This window comes from Myotis lucifugus, unplaced genomic scaffold (genome assembly GCF_000147115.1).
Source record: "Myotis lucifugus unplaced genomic scaffold, Myoluc2.0 scaffold_51, whole genome shotgun sequence".
Lineage (NCBI taxonomy): Eukaryota > Metazoa > Chordata > Mammalia > Chiroptera > Vespertilionidae > Myotis > Myotis lucifugus.
The window spans coordinates 1268733-1286793 of record NW_005871099.1 but is presented as its reverse complement, the minus strand read 5'-3'; the positions used below and the strand labels follow the sequence as shown (position 1 = coordinate 1286793).

At 35.6% G+C, this 18061-nt stretch overlaps 1 protein-coding gene and 1 pseudogene across 1 annotated transcript in view; one reads left to right on the top strand and one right to left on the bottom strand.

The window, feature by feature from the left end:
• The window catches only part of SEMA3D (semaphorin 3D), a 191521-nt gene that overhangs the window by 73114 nt on the left and 100346 nt on the right, over positions 1-18061 (bottom strand). Inside the window, exons 4-5 of the mRNA XM_006088678.3 lie at positions 10501-10563; positions 478-597 (exon numbers count right to left, since the gene is read on the bottom strand). Coding sequence (XP_006088740.1) covers positions 478-597; positions 10501-10563 — 183 coding nt within the window. The remainder of the gene's footprint in view (positions 1-477; positions 598-10500; positions 10564-18061) is intronic.
• LOC111826014 lies at positions 16429-16542 on the top strand (annotated as a pseudogene).

Sequence of the window (18061 nt, the reverse complement as noted above, 5' to 3'; positions counted from 1 at the left end):
TATTACTATCTATAGTGCTAATATGACTATCTATATACAGTTATTAGGAAATCATTACATTTTATGTACTTAACATCTGCCATTATAAACATAACAGGTCAAATTTGTTGGATGGGAAAAATGAAATTTCTTAAAAGATACAATTCCATTGCAAAGTCTTGTGGGAAATGGATTTTTACCAATAGCAACATACAAAACAGATCTAGTTGTAAAAAAACCTCAAGAGAAAATGAAGACATACATAGAGCCCATAGAAAACATGCACTTTCAACATTTTGCACTATTAATTTTCATCATCTCACTAAAAACAACTTTTAATAAAACAATTTTTATTAGATAGATAAAGTATATAATCAAAATGGCAATCCATAAAGTGGTTGGGAACATGAGTTCTTATACCATACACAAATTATATGACTCCATGTTTCATAATAAAGTATTACAATAAATTGTTTTCAAGCAATTTCATTATATTACCTCCTTGTAGACTCCAAGATCAATATATCCACATATTGGATGGAATGCTCCAGTTCCACACACATAAATGTGAGTTTTATTATAGGGTTGAAGGACTCGAATAAAATTTGCACATTCTGTCTATTGGGAATAAAAAAAATAAAAGCATTAGCATACAATTCAAGTTTTTGAAAGATGATCATTCATGCCACCTGCTTTTCAAGTAGATAAATCATCAAAAAAAGGGGAAATGAAAAAGATTTATGATAAATCTTTAGACACCTGACTTAGCAAGAAGGTAAAACAAATTAGAAACTAGCTTAAATGATTGACTTTGAAACTTTTTGAAATTTTAAAGGTTTGAAATTATCAGGGTGCCAGAATGCACATCTCTACAGTGATACTTAATGGGGTCTGTAGAATAAATATACATAGAATATTAATGAGGTATCCATACTTTTTTTCAAGAATTACCTAGAGATCAAAACTCATCATGTTCTGATGTTCACCATATAGATTCTGCTGTTTGCAACATAAACTGTCTCAGCTACACTGAACACAGATCTGTATTCCTATATATGTGTTCCATTTTTATTGGCTGGAATGCCCTACCATTTTATTTCCATTTATTTTCTTCATATATATATATATATATATATATATATATATATATCCTATATAATAAAAGTCTAATATGCAAATCGACCAAATAGTGGAACAACCGATTGCTATGACACACACTGACCACCAGGGGGAAGACGCTGAATGCAGGAGCTGCCCCAGCCTGCAGGCCCCAGGCCAGCCAAGGTGGGTGCCAGTGGGGCCACCCGATCGTCCCACCAGTTGCCCCGTAGAGGGAGGCAACCAGCGGTGGCGGCGGAACAGGGCTGAAGAGCAGGCGGTGCCATGCCGGCCAAGGCGGGTGCCTGCAGAGGCCCCACGATTGCCCCGCTGGTCACCCCACAGATCAGCCCTGATTGCCGGTCAGGGCTAGAGACACTACTTGTGTGCAAATTTCGTGTACCGGGCCTCTAGTATATATATTGATTGCAGAGAGGAAGAGAGAAGGAGAAAGAGATAGAAACATCAATGATGAGAGAGAACCATTGATCAGCTTCTTCCTGCATGACCCACAAAGGGGACCGAATCCACAACCCGCATGTGCCCTGACTGGGAATCAAACTGGGACCTCCTGGTTCAAGGTCTTAGCTCAACCACTGAGCCATGCCGGCCAGACTATTTCCATTTATTTTCAATATTACAGAGCCTTCAAGACTCAGACTAATTTCTGCTTATTCCAAGAATGTCTTTTATTTTTCCATGAATATTTTTATACAAAGTCCAGATTTTAAAGAAATTTTTACATTTCTAATTATTTTGCATATGCTTAGGCCCCAAAATATTTCTTTATATTTTCATTATCTTTATAACAATTATTTTCCATGCCCCTGTTACTTTTAAATACTCAATTTTTCAGTCATTTTTGTTATTATGTATAATTTTCAATTTATCTCCAAAGTGACTTCTTATCATTACAAAATTATTGGAAACAATTTCTTCATTATGGCTTCATGATTCCTGGACCCAAAGAGAAAACACTGGGCTATAACATTTATTCTAGATTGACTCTATCCAAGAGATGGGCAAGAATTTACTAAGTGGGAAACCTATGGAACCACAGAGGTTCATTATCCTTATCTGGATGGCCATGGGTTCTTTACCAGTCAGGCACTGGCTTATGGCACTGTTGTTTTGGGAGTTGGTAGGAAGAAATTAAAACACACACACACACACACAACAACAACAATGACCTCACTGGACTGGTAGGAAGGTTTTTAGAATTAAATACATTTTTTAAAAGGCAAAAAACCGCTTATTAATAAAATTTTTACATGGTTTAAATTAATAATATAATATTTAATAATTGCTTATTATTGCCGTATGTTAAATATCAATATCCCGGTGGCTCTTTTGATTTTAGAGTGAATAGCTATGTCTGCATGCTGTGATAGAGTTCCTAGTACCCATCCAGCTACCCTGGCAATTTTATGTCTCCAGAATTTGTAGATCCCAGTTAATCAAATCTGCACATTTTATCACAAAAGAATGTTACAGTGAACGCACTGAGTCTTCTGTTCTCTGCTTCCTTATAAACAACACAGTTGCTTAAGACTATGTGAAAGGACAATAACAGTCCCTCAGCTACACGAGTAACGGGTGTTTGTTTCTTTATTGGGTAGGAAGAGTCAGCCTCTCTAATAGGAGGAGGATAACTGAATGTGGTTGCTTAGATTGTATGCTAAAAGAGAGAGAGAGAGAGAGAGAGAGAGAGAGAGAGAGAGAGAGAGAGAGTTTACATCTAAGGATGTGCAAATAACACTATGGACATGTTTATTGTCTTGGATAATTTCATGTATTTAGTATATGTTCTCCTGTATTTATTATATGTAGATTCCTAAAAACTGAACATTTTACATTCATTAAGACAATTTTCTGGCATATAGTCTTATTTAACAAAATCATGTCCGTTTTTCACCTTCATGCCAAGGTGTCTGATGAGAACTTATTTTCCATTTGCAAAAAGGCACCATAGGAAACCAGCTTCATGTTCCTTAGCATCATGTTAGGCAAGCTCAATTAAAAACCTAACTCAGCAAATATGCCATCTGAATAGTTTTGAACAAACAATGGGTACACAGTAATATGAGTAAATGTGTATGGATCCCGAGATAAACTGTAATGTGGCTTCATTGCTAGGGTAAGAGGTTTTAATATCTCTTTATTTTGTTCACTAATGCACACTGAAGGGACTGTTATCTCTTTGTCTTTACCCCTATAAAGAGATCCATGCAAGGGCGAGAGCTACACAAGGACTAGCACACAGGGAGGGCAAGAGTAGAATTATATGGCTGGAGTGAGGCAGGATTGACTCACTGCTAGTTATTTCATCATTTTTTTTCAAAAGCTCAATTTTACCAAATAATCCTATAGTTAAAAGGTAATTGTTATGGACTGAACATCTGTGTCTTCCAAAAATTCATAGGTTGAAACCCTAACTCCCCAGTGTGATGGTACAAGGACATACGGAGATGGGGCCTTTGGGAGATAATCCATTTAAGATAATACTCAATGACCTACTCTCATTGCCCTATCCTAAGTATCAATATCCCTGTGGCAATTTTGATTTTAGAGTGAATAGCTGTGTCTGCTATTCAAGAGAATAGGATCCTTACGATGGGATTAAGAGACTGGGGAGCTTTCTCTCTCACTCTCTGCTTTGTGAAGATACAACAGGAAGATGGCCATCTGCAAGCAAGAAGAGACTTTTCACCAGGAGCCCAATCAGCCGGCACCTTCATCTTGACCTTCTCAGCCTCCAGAACTGGAAGAAATAAATGTCTGTTCTTTAAGCCGCCCAGTTTACAGTGTTTTGTTTTAGTAGCCGAAGATGAATAAAGCATTAATTTTACAAGATTCTGAACTAAATATTTGTATAAAGGAATAAAACAATTCCCTTTCTAGCTTATAAATTATGGAGTCAGAAAGATTAAGGACTCTGAGAAACACAGCACTGTTTACAAAGGCAAATAAGGCCCAGAGTGAAGTTTTATACACATAAGAGATAAAATTTTAGCCCTGGCCAGTGTGGCTCAGTTGGTTGGGCATCTTTCCCTGCACCAGGAGGCTGCTGGTTACATCCTGGTCAAGGGCACATGTCCTGCATGCAGGCTCCATCCCCAGTAGGGGGCATGCAGGAGTCAGAATATTGATGTGCTCTCACATCGATGTTTCTCTCTCTCTCTCTCTCTCTCTCTCCCTCCCTCCCTCTCCCCCTCCCTCCCTCCCTCCCTCCCTCTAAAAATCAATAAACAATTCTTTTAAAAAAAGAGAGAGAGGAAAAGCTCCAAATCACACCAAAAACATTTCACATCCTTTAACTTTTTAAAAAAATCTTTTTTTAAAAAATGTTTTTATGAGAGAGGAAAAGAGAGAAAGAGGAAGAGAGAAACATCGATGTGAGAAATATCCATAGGTTTCCTCCTGAACACATCCCAATCAGGAATGGAAAATGAAGCCTGGGTATGTGCCCTGACCGGGAATCCAATCAGCATCCTTTCGGTGCACCGAACTATGCCCAACCAACTAAGTCCCATGGGCCAGGGCACATATTTTGACTTTTCCAGGAGTACTTTATTAAAATGCACTCAGCCCAGGAAATTAACCTATTATGCTAGTTTCTGACTTGGTAAACTATTAGAAAGGATTTATTTATGAAATGCCTCCCCTCTCTCAGACTGGGCTGATGTGGAATAGGGCAATCTACAGATGGGTCCTGATTTACAGGACATAGTTTCCAAAAAAGTCAGCTCTGCACAAACTTTTTTGTACTGAAGTTGATTGAGGGCAGTTCCCTAAGCAGCCTGGAGGCAATGGAAAGGAACTGGCTGCCAGAAGGCAAGAAACCTGGGAAACCAAGATCCTGAAAGATAAGGTTTTGTAATTCAAAATTGCCTGGGTGGACATTTCAGCCAAACCAGTGATGTGAGGCAAAAACTTTACAATGATTTCCCTTTTAATTTGTAACTTATTTTTTTGTTTCAAAGATTGTGGTTTTTTTTTTTCTTTGTATGCACAGAGCTTCCAAAGTTTTGTTTAAATAACACAAGCAATAATTAACTCGATTTAATTCACTTAGTGACCTGCAGCGTGGCTATTAATGGTAGCATAATTCTGTGAGGCATGAAGAAAGATAACTTTGAGAAGCAGCTTTTTCAACTTTCCCTGAAAGCTGGCTAACTTGTCAGCTATTGCCCACAATGGCAGGGTTGTTGCATGTGACCAAACAATTCAATTCACTGGGTAATATACTCATCTTTGGGAATGTATTGAATTTCTCCTTCCTTCCCTCATTCCTTCTACCTATTCCCCTTCCTACCGACCTCCTCCCCACAGTGGAAGAGAGAGAGATGAAGAGAAAGAGAGAAAACAAGTTATCAACTTTTAAAAATTCTCTCGAGTAATATTTGTTTCAATATTTTACCTCTCACATATATCCACACGTTTATATAACAATAAAATGTTTTCTTAGATGATTTCTAAAACAAATATAAAGCTGAGTTAGTAGTTGGAGAAAAGACAAATATGTTTTAGTTTATGTATTAACACTTGGAATTTTAGTCTCTGCCTAAATAGCTGGAAAAATGTAGGGTGTCCCAAAAAAGCACATACCCACACTTTGAATAATTACAAAGGCAGTGTTTATTAAAATACATTTCACTTTCAAAACTGAGCCAGCAGCTCTTAAAGTTTGTATACATTTTGGGGGACACACCCTGTATTAGTGAACCAGAAGTGCATGTAATTCTCTAGACTTAGATATAGTCCAATTAAATCCAATACAACTTTATATGTAATTCTGATAAGTGACTCATAAATTGTTAATTTTGACTTATTTAGGTTATATAGGGAAAGACTCTCATGACTTAGGAATCTGGCCTATTTCTGTTTTTAGTTTACTTTTCAGAATATTGTGGTCATCAAACCTTTTGTTGTTGTTGTTGTTAATTCTCACCTAAGGATATTTTTCCATTTATTTATAGAGAGAGTGGAAGGGAGGAGAGACAGAGAGAGAAACATACATGTGAGAGAGACATATGGATTCATTGCCTCCCACACGGGCTCCTACCAGGGCCCAGGATCGAGTTTGCAACTGAGGTACGTGCCCTTGACAGGAATTGAACCCGGGACCCTTCCGTCCTCAGGTTGACGCTCTATCCACTGAGCCAAACTGGCTTGGACATCAAACATTTTTGATCGTTCATCACATGCCTGTCACTGATGCATGTTGGTTTTGTCTAGCAGACCTCGAGTAGAATCTACTCTACAGAGATATCTGTTTAGGTCTTATAGCTTTGAAACTATTTTAACGCTTCAAAATAAATACATGAAAATCCAAATATCACATTTCTCTCTTAAAAATGGAAGATTTAACAGTGGAGATTTCTACACTGCTAAACCCAGTTGTGGTAGGAGGGCAAAGGTAACATTTTAAAGAAAAAAAGAAAGAGAGATGCTTACTTAAACATTTAAAAGACTATATCAAATAAAACAACTTGGAAAGAATATGTTTTACATAAGTAGATCACAGTGTAATAATATATTTTATTATAAATATAGTTATATATAGCTGCAAATATTGAAAATCTGTAAATAATCAGTAAGGAAAAAAAAATGCTAAAATTAAAAAATGAACAAATTGTAGGGATATGCCATTCCAAAAAATAAATTCTAATTTTACAACTATATAAAATATTTAGGTTTAATGGTAATAAAAAAATTCAAGCTGAAACAATAAAAATAGCTTCATATTTTTTGGCAAATATTTAGTGTGTTTATTTTATTCATTTACGTATCAGTATTAAATGTTAACTATAGGCTGTATCCAATATTAACGGGGGTATGGGAAATACACTCTCTCATGAGCATCACTGCTGGTGAAAGCACAAGAGGCAGAAACTTTCCGGAGGGCCATTTTGCAGAGTGTATAAAAGATTTTATATCCTTTCAGCAGTAATTCTACTCAATAGTCAAAGATGTTCACAATATTTTTATAGGAGGTTTTTCATGTGCAGCATCATTCACAATAATTAAAACTGGATTTATACCAAACTTCTAACAATAGGGGATTGATGAAATAATATATAGAGGAATGCGGTATAGCTATTAAAAGTAGTGTTATAAAAAGGAATTTAATGACATGGGAAAATGCTCGTGGCAGTCTGTGAAGTGAAAAAAAAAAGTGTTTTAAGGGGCTATGTAAACAATGATTTCATTCTGAAATAGTAAATAGATAAGATAGAAGAATAAACATCAAAATGTCACCAGCTACCTCTGGGTAATGTTCATGGGGGAGGAACTATTTACAGATGATTTCTATATAATTTGCAAGCTTCCTACAATGAACACTTTGTTTTACTTTCAGATGTTCTAAAAAAAATGTAATCACAGGACTGTAGAGAAGCAAGAGCCTTGAACTCTATGTCATGGCTCTATTGACAGGTTGTGTGTCTCCGCGGTGAACGGACTGAGGCCAGGCTGCCTGCACCCTGGGCGTTCTTTGCCTGGAGTGACCCGTTTACCCCACTCTTCATCATCAGGGCTAAAGGCACTTCTTTAGTGACTCTCTTTTGAAAAATATTCTAAGCAGAAACAAAGTACGACCGAACAGTTTCCTGTCATCCCTTTCCTTCCCTGGATTAATCTGGGAACTGTGTTCAAGAAAGTGGAATAGTTCTCTTTTGTTTCCTCATCTTCTACTCTCTCCCCACCCCAATTAGCAAACTCTCATTATGGTAAATAATTCACTGTTTTTCAGTTATATAGTACCTTTGTGTAAAGGCATAGTCTTTCCAAACACTTGTTAATCCTAAACACACTCTGGGGAAGTAGGTAAAAATTACTAGAGAGAAGGGAAAAGAGAGGGCAATGCCAAAGGTAGTAAAACATGTCAATAAAACCCCACACTTGTCTCAGTTTTCTGCTGGCAGACACCTCTGCAATGCTGAAGAATGAGGATCTATGTTATGGTGACACTGAAGAGAAAGGACTGGAGAGATAATACAGGTTTCAGACCTCAGACATAAAGCGCAGACTTAATGCGTGGGCTATAGTGTGGTGCAAAAGCACAGATTGTGGGGCCAGACTTCTGGGTTCAATTCCTGGCTTCACTATTTACTAGATATGTGATACCGGGCAAGTCATTTAATTTTTCTGGCCTCAGTCTTCTCATTGAGAAAATGAGAAATAATAATAAAATCTAGCATACCATATAGTCATAAGGATTAAATGAGATTATAAATATAAAGCATTATAAACAACTCTCAGAACGTGGTAAGTGCTATAAAAGTGTAAGCTATTCTTAGTAACTCTAATGTAATATTATTTTAAAGGGACAAATTGAAAAGGAGACAAAGGCTTGTATTATCCCTACATGATTCAGCAGCAAACTTTGTAGACTTCAGCAAAATGAGCAAAACTCCCCAAATCTCTAATCCTGGGTTGGCAGGAGGTGTGCTTAAAGGTTAGAGGTTATTACTAAGCCCCCGAAACAACTGAAATGGAAGAGTGGTTTTCATATGCTGGGTCCTATGTGTTCTAGGATGCTACCTTCAGAAAAATTTATCACCATTTGCTTTAACTTAGTAATAGGGGCAACTGAGTTACTGTATAACTAGAATTGGTGAACATCCTGAAATGGGAACACGGTCACAATTAAAACCTTCACTGACTGTTTGACCTTGAGTGTTTATTGCTCATCTACTCCATGGGAAAACTTCCAAATTATTCAAAATAATTTGGAAACTCTCATAAGCAAAGCATCTTTCCCCCGCCCCTCCCCATGAGGTCATAAAGTATCGAATCTTTTGCAGACCTAGGCACTTGCTTGCAGTTGGGCTGTTGAACAGGGTGGAGAGAGAGAGACATGGGAAAAAGAAAAATATATTCTAGGACAGCTTTAGCTCTTTCATTTCTGATGAAATAAACACAAAAACTGTTCCCTATTGCATTTGATGCTAACAATCCCTGATACAGTTCTGCTAACACAAATGTGTCTGAAAAGGTCACATTTAATACTAACTGAATACCCAGTCAGGCATAATTAAAACTTTCTTTGTTTAGTTTTGATAATTTTATTTTGCAGTACTGTGACAGTGTGTAAGATCAGTTGAGTAATATCTGTAACCCTCCTTATACTGAAAGCTCCATGAATGACAGCAGATCCTCTCTCAGTTTCATACATATATTTATGCACATATTCAGGCTCTTAATAAATATAAGTTGAATAAATGACTGTCCAAATAAGTGAACAAATTTGTTGTCTCAGATTCTCAGTCTTCTAACCTTCCCCTCCATTCATTGGGCACCATGTGTCCTATTATATTACTTATATCACATTAATAAAGTGAGAGTTTTAAAATGTAGTTATGCTTTCATATAACACACACTATTTGTTATTAAATATTAAGACATTGCTCTGCTTAATACTCCTGTGTTATTGTGGTTACAGGCAACATTAGAGGATGTTGCAAAAGAAGCCTCAAGATGTCCATGTTTCTGCCCAAAGTTAGAACCTCTTATCATCTTGAGTTACATTCAGGAAGTGATTTATTTGCCAAAAAAAAGAGAGCAATTCTCCCTATCACCACAGTGCAAGAAGTCAGGGCAGAACACAGAGCATCTGGCCTGAATCAGAGCACTCAGATGAGAAGAGGCAGCCAGAGCCACAGCGCTGCAGTCATCGCTGGAGATAAAACAGGCGAGTTTGGGGGAGCATGCAGGACAACTTGGACAATGCAAAGGCAATCCAGAGAGGTCACCCCAAACATGCTTAGGTTAGTCACACTGATCTAAGGCTTTTCGCTGGTCCTTAAGGCAGCTTAGGCTAGAAGTTTATATCAGGACCCCACAATTTATCCTTAAAAGTTATTTTATATAATTGTGCTTTAGTAAATTTTAGAGTAAAATATTTCTAGTTTTCATTCCAGAATGTTGTCATTCATTTTCAACTAATCTTTCTTAATATCTCTATATGCCAAGTTTTGAAAGAATCCTGCTAGATTTTGTAACTTTAATGTTAACCTAAATTAAATTATTAATTGCATGTTTGTAATGCTAAAGCTGAAGGCTTTGTGTACAGTCACAAAATGCATGCATGTAAATGAAAAATATATAATCCTAGAAATACAATCGTTTCTGATGGTTTATTTTTTAATATTTTGATAGGGATCTGAGATTTTTGTGTGAGAAAAATAACAATATTCAGAATTAACACTATAGAAAGTGTAGTAGGTCTAAATTTCTGAGGGTAATATCATTCCTTTTGGCAAGGTAGAAATATTTTATACCAAAATCTTTACACAGAATAAGTTAGTGTAGCCTTTAAAATAGGACACTAATATCATTAATTCATAAAACCCAATATAAATATTTGTTATCATATCAGTACCAGTTTAACAAAGATATTCTTTAAAATCTCATACTTACATTGGCATCTTTCCCAGCTAATTTACATAATTCCACCCGCTCCTTTGCAGCCGGCCAATAAATCTGGAAAACATTTTAAATTTTGTTAGAATCGAATATCTAAGACACCCCACAATTCTAATTAGGGAAGTGAGCCTGTGAATTTAAATAATGAATGTCAATCCAAGAACATATTGTTAGATATGATGTAAGAAGTTTAAAATTTAAATATTTTCCAAAGTCACCCTAAAAATTTCTCCAAAATATATATATAGAACCATCCACTCTTGTTTATTTTATTTATTTTTACATGCACTTATTAATAGGTAAGCTATGTTGATAAAGCCATAAGTTCTTATTGCAGTGTCAACAGGATTTCAGATTAGCATTTGCTTAAGTAAGATATTCTATTTTTTACCCTGTTTTTCTGTGTTTACTCAGAGTGGTGCATTATAAACACGTGCAATGAAGTGCGGACAAGAGCCCTTTGTCACAAGCATACATTATGACTCACTCCATGTCAAAAACCAGTGTGAGTCTGTTGACAATACAGGGTGTGGCAAAGTCGATTTATAATTGTTTGTATGAAAAATAATAAAAAATTGATAGATAATAATACAAGGAAAAAACTGTTTTGCATACTCACAACAGTGAACCTACTTTTGCCCCACCCTATTTAACATGTATGGAGCTCACATGCAACTGTCACTAAGTTAAGGATTTTATATGCATCTTCTTATTTAAATCTCACAATGACCCATGAAATAGCTGTACTTGCTTTCCATTTTCAGGTCAGAAAACGTATTCATACAGCCACGAAATAACATGTCAAAGGCCACAAAACTAGTTCACCAGCAGAGCCAAAATATGACCCAAACTGTCTCCTGAACTTACAGGGGGAAGGAGGTCCCAGCCACTACATAATAAATATTATTGGGCAAGGCCCACAGTGTGGCTCAGTTGGTTGGAATGTCTTCTGTGCACTGAAGGGTTGAGGGTTCAATTCCCAGTCAGGGCACATAAATATTATTGGGCAAATAATTAAGAACAAGGGCAGCAAACTTCTTGCTTGGTAGCTTTTAATCATATTTTAACAGTCTTGAATGTATCCAAAGAGGTCTGTTTGTTTTTATTTTGTTTTATTTTTAAACAAACTGGAAATAATGTCAGGAAGTTCTTTTGCAAAATAAGGTTTAAACAGACAGACACAGTACTCCATTAGCTTACAGAAAGAAAGGATCTGTGTTAAGCTATAGGCAAGAAGAAACAAGAAAAGCAAGCTCTGAATTGCTTTCAATGTTCCAAGAGTTCCTGACAAACCTTTATTATGTTTCTCACCAGTGTTAACAGAAAACATTTTAATAGATGAGGAAAAGGAAAATATCCTGAGGGAATGCCCTGAAAGAAACTTGTTAAACCTGGAATTAACAAATGATTTAGAAATCACTGATGTTTATATGATGTTATCTTCATAGTGAAATTTTAGGGTTTTATGTCTGAACAAGAAGGGCAGAGAATTATGCTCAAACTCTCTTAATAGCAATGAAATTATTGAGATTTTTAGATGAAGCAAGATTGTTCATTCAAAGTACACCTTAACAACCTACAATTCAAAGGTGGACATAGGCAGGGTGGTTGAGCCAACAGTAGTTCAAATGACAAGCTAACTTTCAAATGGTTCACAATGAGGACCTAAAGAAGCTATTTATTCAGGCATGGCTTAAATGACTGCAATTCTACTTTCACACAATTTTAAATAGTAGCCAGCAGCAAAACATGAATGTAAAGCAATAAGGATGGATTTTAACAATTTATTATTATGTGAAAAAAACATACTTCTTAAATTACAGTTTGTTCCTCTTAGAATAATGTGAAAAACAACTAAAATACACTTTTTAGGTGAGTATATATAGACACAAAAAATATGTAAAAAGAAAAGCATGAGAATGATGAATGATTCAGAGATAGTTACCCAAGATTGAAAAAATTTAAAAAAAAAGGAAAATTGGTGGTAAGAAACCAGTTATTTACCATCTCTTAGCTTTTGCTCTGGATGACACATTTTCAGGTGTTTAATACATAATTAAAAACAACTAAGTAATGTAAGTTAGTAAATACATAAACCAAAGTAGTCCATGCAAAGGTCAAGGGACAATAGTCAGTCATCAACCTAGAATTATGAAGTCCTAAATAAATGAATACATGAAAAGTAAAAATAAAACACAGCAACTGGCAGGAAATTTGAAAGTTTCCTCAAGTGGTTTTTTCATTGTGCATGTTTTTTAAGCCACTAATTGAAAAATACTGAACTGACTGTATTTTTCTCTCTTTTAAAAATGGCACCTTGAATTTATTAAATTTTTGCTTCATATTTGATATTATGAACTCAAGGTATCCTCTCACTTTTTTCCTTGCTAATTCTTTAAAAAATTTAATTGTGATAAAGCATACTTAACAGAATTTGCCATCTTAGACATTGTAAGCATAGAGTTCACTATTAAGCATATTCAGTTTGTGTAACCAATCTCCAGAATTCTTTCATTGTGCAAAACTGCAACTCTATATTTATCAATTCTTAAGTATTATAGTGATTTTGCAAAAGACAGCTTTGTATCATTGGACTGAAGATAAATCGTACAAAGAATGCATGTCCAGCATCTCTCAATTGTTTTAATCTTTAGCTCATTTTTTGATCTCTAGTCTAGATTAATATTTCTTTGAGTTCTTTAGATATGTTAGATCCTGTTTTTTTATTTTATAACATGGTCAGATTTAATCACTTTTCAGAAACAAATTTAGAACAAGTACTTATAGATTTAGTCAAACCTGAATATAAAAGTGTGAAACTCTTTCATATGAAGTAAATGAGACTTAAAAGATAGAAAGGTTATCAAGAAGTTATTTAAAGATCGACAAAGTGTGAAAACAATCTCTGTATCATTTTTGACACCCAAATGAAAGTTCCAAAGTTACCATAGAGTAGTTATTGATCATTCATCGTTTGTTCATTAGTTACATGCTTATGAAGGATATGTCCAGAAAGGTGTGGCATTGAGGTGTTAAGATTTAAAAGGAAGACAGCTCAGTAAATAGATGTAGGAACTGCATCCCCACAGAAGATACAAAGTAAGAAGAGAGCAGGGAGGACGGAGCCACTATGCTCGGGGAGCACCAAAGAACACTGAGTGGTAAACGAAAGCCTTGATCAGTCTTGGCATCTGAGCCAACATTTTTAATTACTTGCTCTTAATAGTTTCAACACTAATGTAATAGTTTAGTTCTATAGTTTAAACTCGAATTTTGTCTTAAGAACTTGACATTAAGATAGTGATTCTAGATTCTTTTTTTTCTCTTTGCAAAGGAATAGAAATATCTAAAAGATATTTTAATAGTTTTGTAAATTTTCAGTTATTGATTATTTATGTCATGTAATTATAAATTGAATATGTCATCCTAGTTAATGAAGCAATAAAACTAAAATTACAAGCTCCGGTGTGGCTCAGCTGGTTGGAGCACTGTCCCATACACCAAAAGGTGGCAAGTTCATACCAGGTCAGGGCACATACCCAGGTTGCGAGTTCCATATCTCTCTCTCTCTCTCTCTCTCTCTCTCTCTCTCTCTCTCTCTCATCAATTAAAAAAAAAAACCAGATACACAGAAATGGGAATTTGTTGGACTCCAGAAACCAATTTTTTAAAAAATTCTTCTATTTCCTGTTTATGGAGCAGACTTTTTACCAAGATGTTATCTTATTTTTCATCATTTACCTTCAATCCATAAAGTCTAGCACCTATTAAAAATATAAATTATCCTTGGAACATTATTATTATGTAGGAATTCTAAGATAGTAGCACAAAGATAATTTTACCTCTTAAGGTAAAGATTAGTAGGGATTATATATTGGCTTATTTTGCCACAATGTTGTCAAGAATTTAGAAATCACAAATAAAATTACCTTAGTAACAACTACCTAGAAGATATCTGATTGTCTTCCAAACTCCAAACATTTACTTAAAAAGAAAAACCATTGTAGTTGTGCCAAAATTTAAAAGATATAATTTCAATTATGATTTATGTTGGGCTTTTCTTTTATTTGCCACCTAGTCATTAGAATAAAGGGTGTTTTGTGGTTTTTTTTAATATTCCTTTTTATTTATTTTTGATAAAAAATTTAAAGAAACAGAATTTTTCTTAATTCAATCTAAAAACAGAAAATAAATAAACCACACTCATATTTACATAAAGTTTGCAGAAATATGTTCAAGTAACATTTTTGTTTTCAATAATCTTGTAAAGTGATTATGTGACATACCTCTATCTCTATCTCTATATAAAAGCATTCCACCGCTTTTATGTTTTTCTAGTCAAAGTGTGTGTGTGTGTGTGTGTGTGTGTGTGTGTGTGTGTAGGGGAAAACACAATAGAGAAATAGACACAGAGATAGATTCATAGGTGCCTAGAGGAAGAGATGGAGATGTTAACTCTGAATGGGTATAAGATAATATAGCTTCAGGTTGCAGCATCTTATATAATAAAAGGCCAGTAATCATAACGACTGGAACGACCACTCAACCATCACTATGAGGTGCATTGACTACCTCTCAGTCCCTCCCTCTCCCCCCCCAGGGCGCAGGCTCTGATCGCAGCATGGTGAACAGGGAACCACAGGGAACCGCGTGGGTGGTGGTGGGGCCAGACTGGGACTGGCAAGTGGGCTGAATGGCCGACCTCTTGGCCCCTCTCCCCCGCCTGCAGGCTCTGATCGCAGCATAATGAACTGGGAACCATGGGGAACAAGGTGGGTGGTGGTGGGGGCAAAACTGGAGACTGGTGAGGTGGCAGAAGTTGGCCCTGATCACAGGCTAGGCCTAGGAACCCTACCCATGCATGATTTTGTGCGCTGGGCCTCTAGTAATTAATATAAAAGTTCAAGAAGTACCTAATATCCTGAGATTATTTCAATAGCCCAGTCAGTACACTTTGAGATTACTTTATTCTCAGACAGAAACCACATCTCACACTTACTAGTAAAAATACAATGTTCACAAGATCTATGAGTCTCTCTTGAACATTAAGTAAACAGTTTTGAGGCAATGATTATCATTATTCTCATTACTTTCTGAATTCATCTGCAGTAAAATGACCTATACATTTTCTTGCTTTGTACAGCGATATCATGCCATATTAAAAGTTTCATGAAGCAGGACAAAACAAAGATGCATACCCCTCTCCCTAAAAGTTGATGAATCTTTGCACAGAGGTAGTATCAAAAAGTCCATGTAGCTGTACCACTCCCTGGGAAATTACTCACGAATATTTTTCTTTCACTTATCAAAGAAAGACATAGGAGGAGTGGAGATGCCACTTGCACAATTGCCATGTTTTAATCGTCCTGAAACATTCCCACACAATTTAGGTGAGGAGCAATCGCTGGGATCTTGGAGCTTAGATATCAAAAGTAAATCTGTAGAAAGCTTACTACTGCTCTCTCTGCCCACAGCAGGGCAGACATCAGAAATCAAGCAGAACTCTGTGGGTCCAGATGAACCCAAGAATCCCATTCAATATAACTATCCAGAGTATAACCACTAATTTACCACTACTAAGTAACTAAGGGGCTGCACATTGGTTTTAATTTTAGTGCTAATCTTATAGAGCAAGTTGATATCAGAAAACTACTCTGGGTAATAGGAGTAAATAAATGTATAAGATTTCTCCACTTGGAAGTGATAATTTCTAGCATTAATATTTTAAAACAAGTATGTGTGTTAAGTCAGACCCCATATCCTATAACGTACTGACTTAACCTGTTGGTATGTTCATTTTCATAATATTTCACAATATTATGATATTTTTGTGATATTTCACAATAATATTTCACATGAATTATTTCAAAAAATAATTTTTGCATTTACACTTGGACGAATCAATTAAGAACCATATATATATATAGTGTTCTCTGCAGCAGCCCATATCATACCAAAATTGGAACCATACACAGAAGATTAGCATTGCTTCTGAACAAAGATGACACACATATTCATGAAGCATTCCATATTTTTAAAAGAATTTAAGTAAAAATAAATATGTATATATTTTTTTCTTTTAGAGTTATAGAAAATAGATTTACCAATATGAGACAAATCACTGTAATAAAATTAAAAGTGTTTTCAGTCATTTTAAATGTTTATTTGATTTAAAGTTTCATATTTTAAACACGTTTTTGCAAAAGCGTTTTGATATTAATTTTCTAATGAAAATATAGTGGGGGCTGCATGCTTTAAGATACAGTCTTTGATCTAGTTACCTTATATTGATTTTATTTGCTTATATTCATCCAAAATCCAAAATGGCTTCATTTCTGTTTGATTTTTGAAGCATTCCACTTCATTTTGAATAAAAACAGGCAGGAGGACCTCACAAGTAAAATGCTGCAATGTCTCTAACAATTATTGTTTCATTCATAATTTTTATAATTCATTAAACAGTTACCATTTGGTAAGGTGAAAATGTCGGGCAATTTATTTTTAATTATTTAATTTTAGGCAAGTTACAAAAACATTCAAATAGTGATAAGGCCTTATAACAACATCCTAAGGAAATTCTAATTATATCTGGTCTTTGTTTCATCTTTGGAGAAGCGATTTAATTGACTCAAGTTCCCAAGTGCAAGGTCAGTCAAATTCTCTTTGGCCTAATTCAGAGATGCCAAAAAAACTGAATAGAATACAAAAGAGGAAGCTACAATTTGTTCATAAAACCTAATTAAACACACAAAAAATCAGAGTCATAAAAAATGCAAAGGGCCATCTCTATCAAAGAACAGGATCCAAGTTGTTGAATGGTTGCAAAGAAGTGGGAAACATGTTGCTCTAAATGCTAAATAGTTAAAGCATTTGAACAACCCAGGGAGCAATGATTACTCTAGGGTCCAAGTACAGAGAGGTAAGAGACCTGAGCTCAGAGACTGACTGCTGAAAAATAAGGACAGGAGCACCACAGGAAAAGCTTGAATAATTGAAACTGGCTGGCGTAGACATTTTTACAGATGGGAAGGTTAAATTCTCCAGGTTGGGGTCAAATCTGCCCATGTAGCTTTCTTCATGAAATCTTAGGTGAGACTAGTCTTTCCCTTTCTTTCCTTAGGACTCAACTCAACATTTCTTTTACATTTAGTTTTTTCTCCCCCAACCATCTTGGAATTCTAATACACTTGTGTTTATCATATATATTTGCCACTTTCTTTTTGCAATTCAGTTGGGAATCTTTTCCTAGACATAAAGATCAATGAGCCCGGCTGGTGTGGCTCAGTGGTTGAGCGTCAACCTATGAACCAGGAGGTAATGGTTCAATTCCTGGTCAGGACACATGCCCGGGTTGTGGGCTCAATCCCCAGTAGAGGGGTGTGCAGGAGGCAGCCGATCAATGATTCTTTCTTTTCATTGATGTTTCTATCTCTCTTTCCCTCTCCCTTCCTCTCTCAAATCAATAAAAATTTATTTTTTAAAAAGATCAATGAAATGTAGTGGAATTCAAGTTCATGAGTTCGAGTCCCTACCATACTGCTCATTAGCAGCTCAT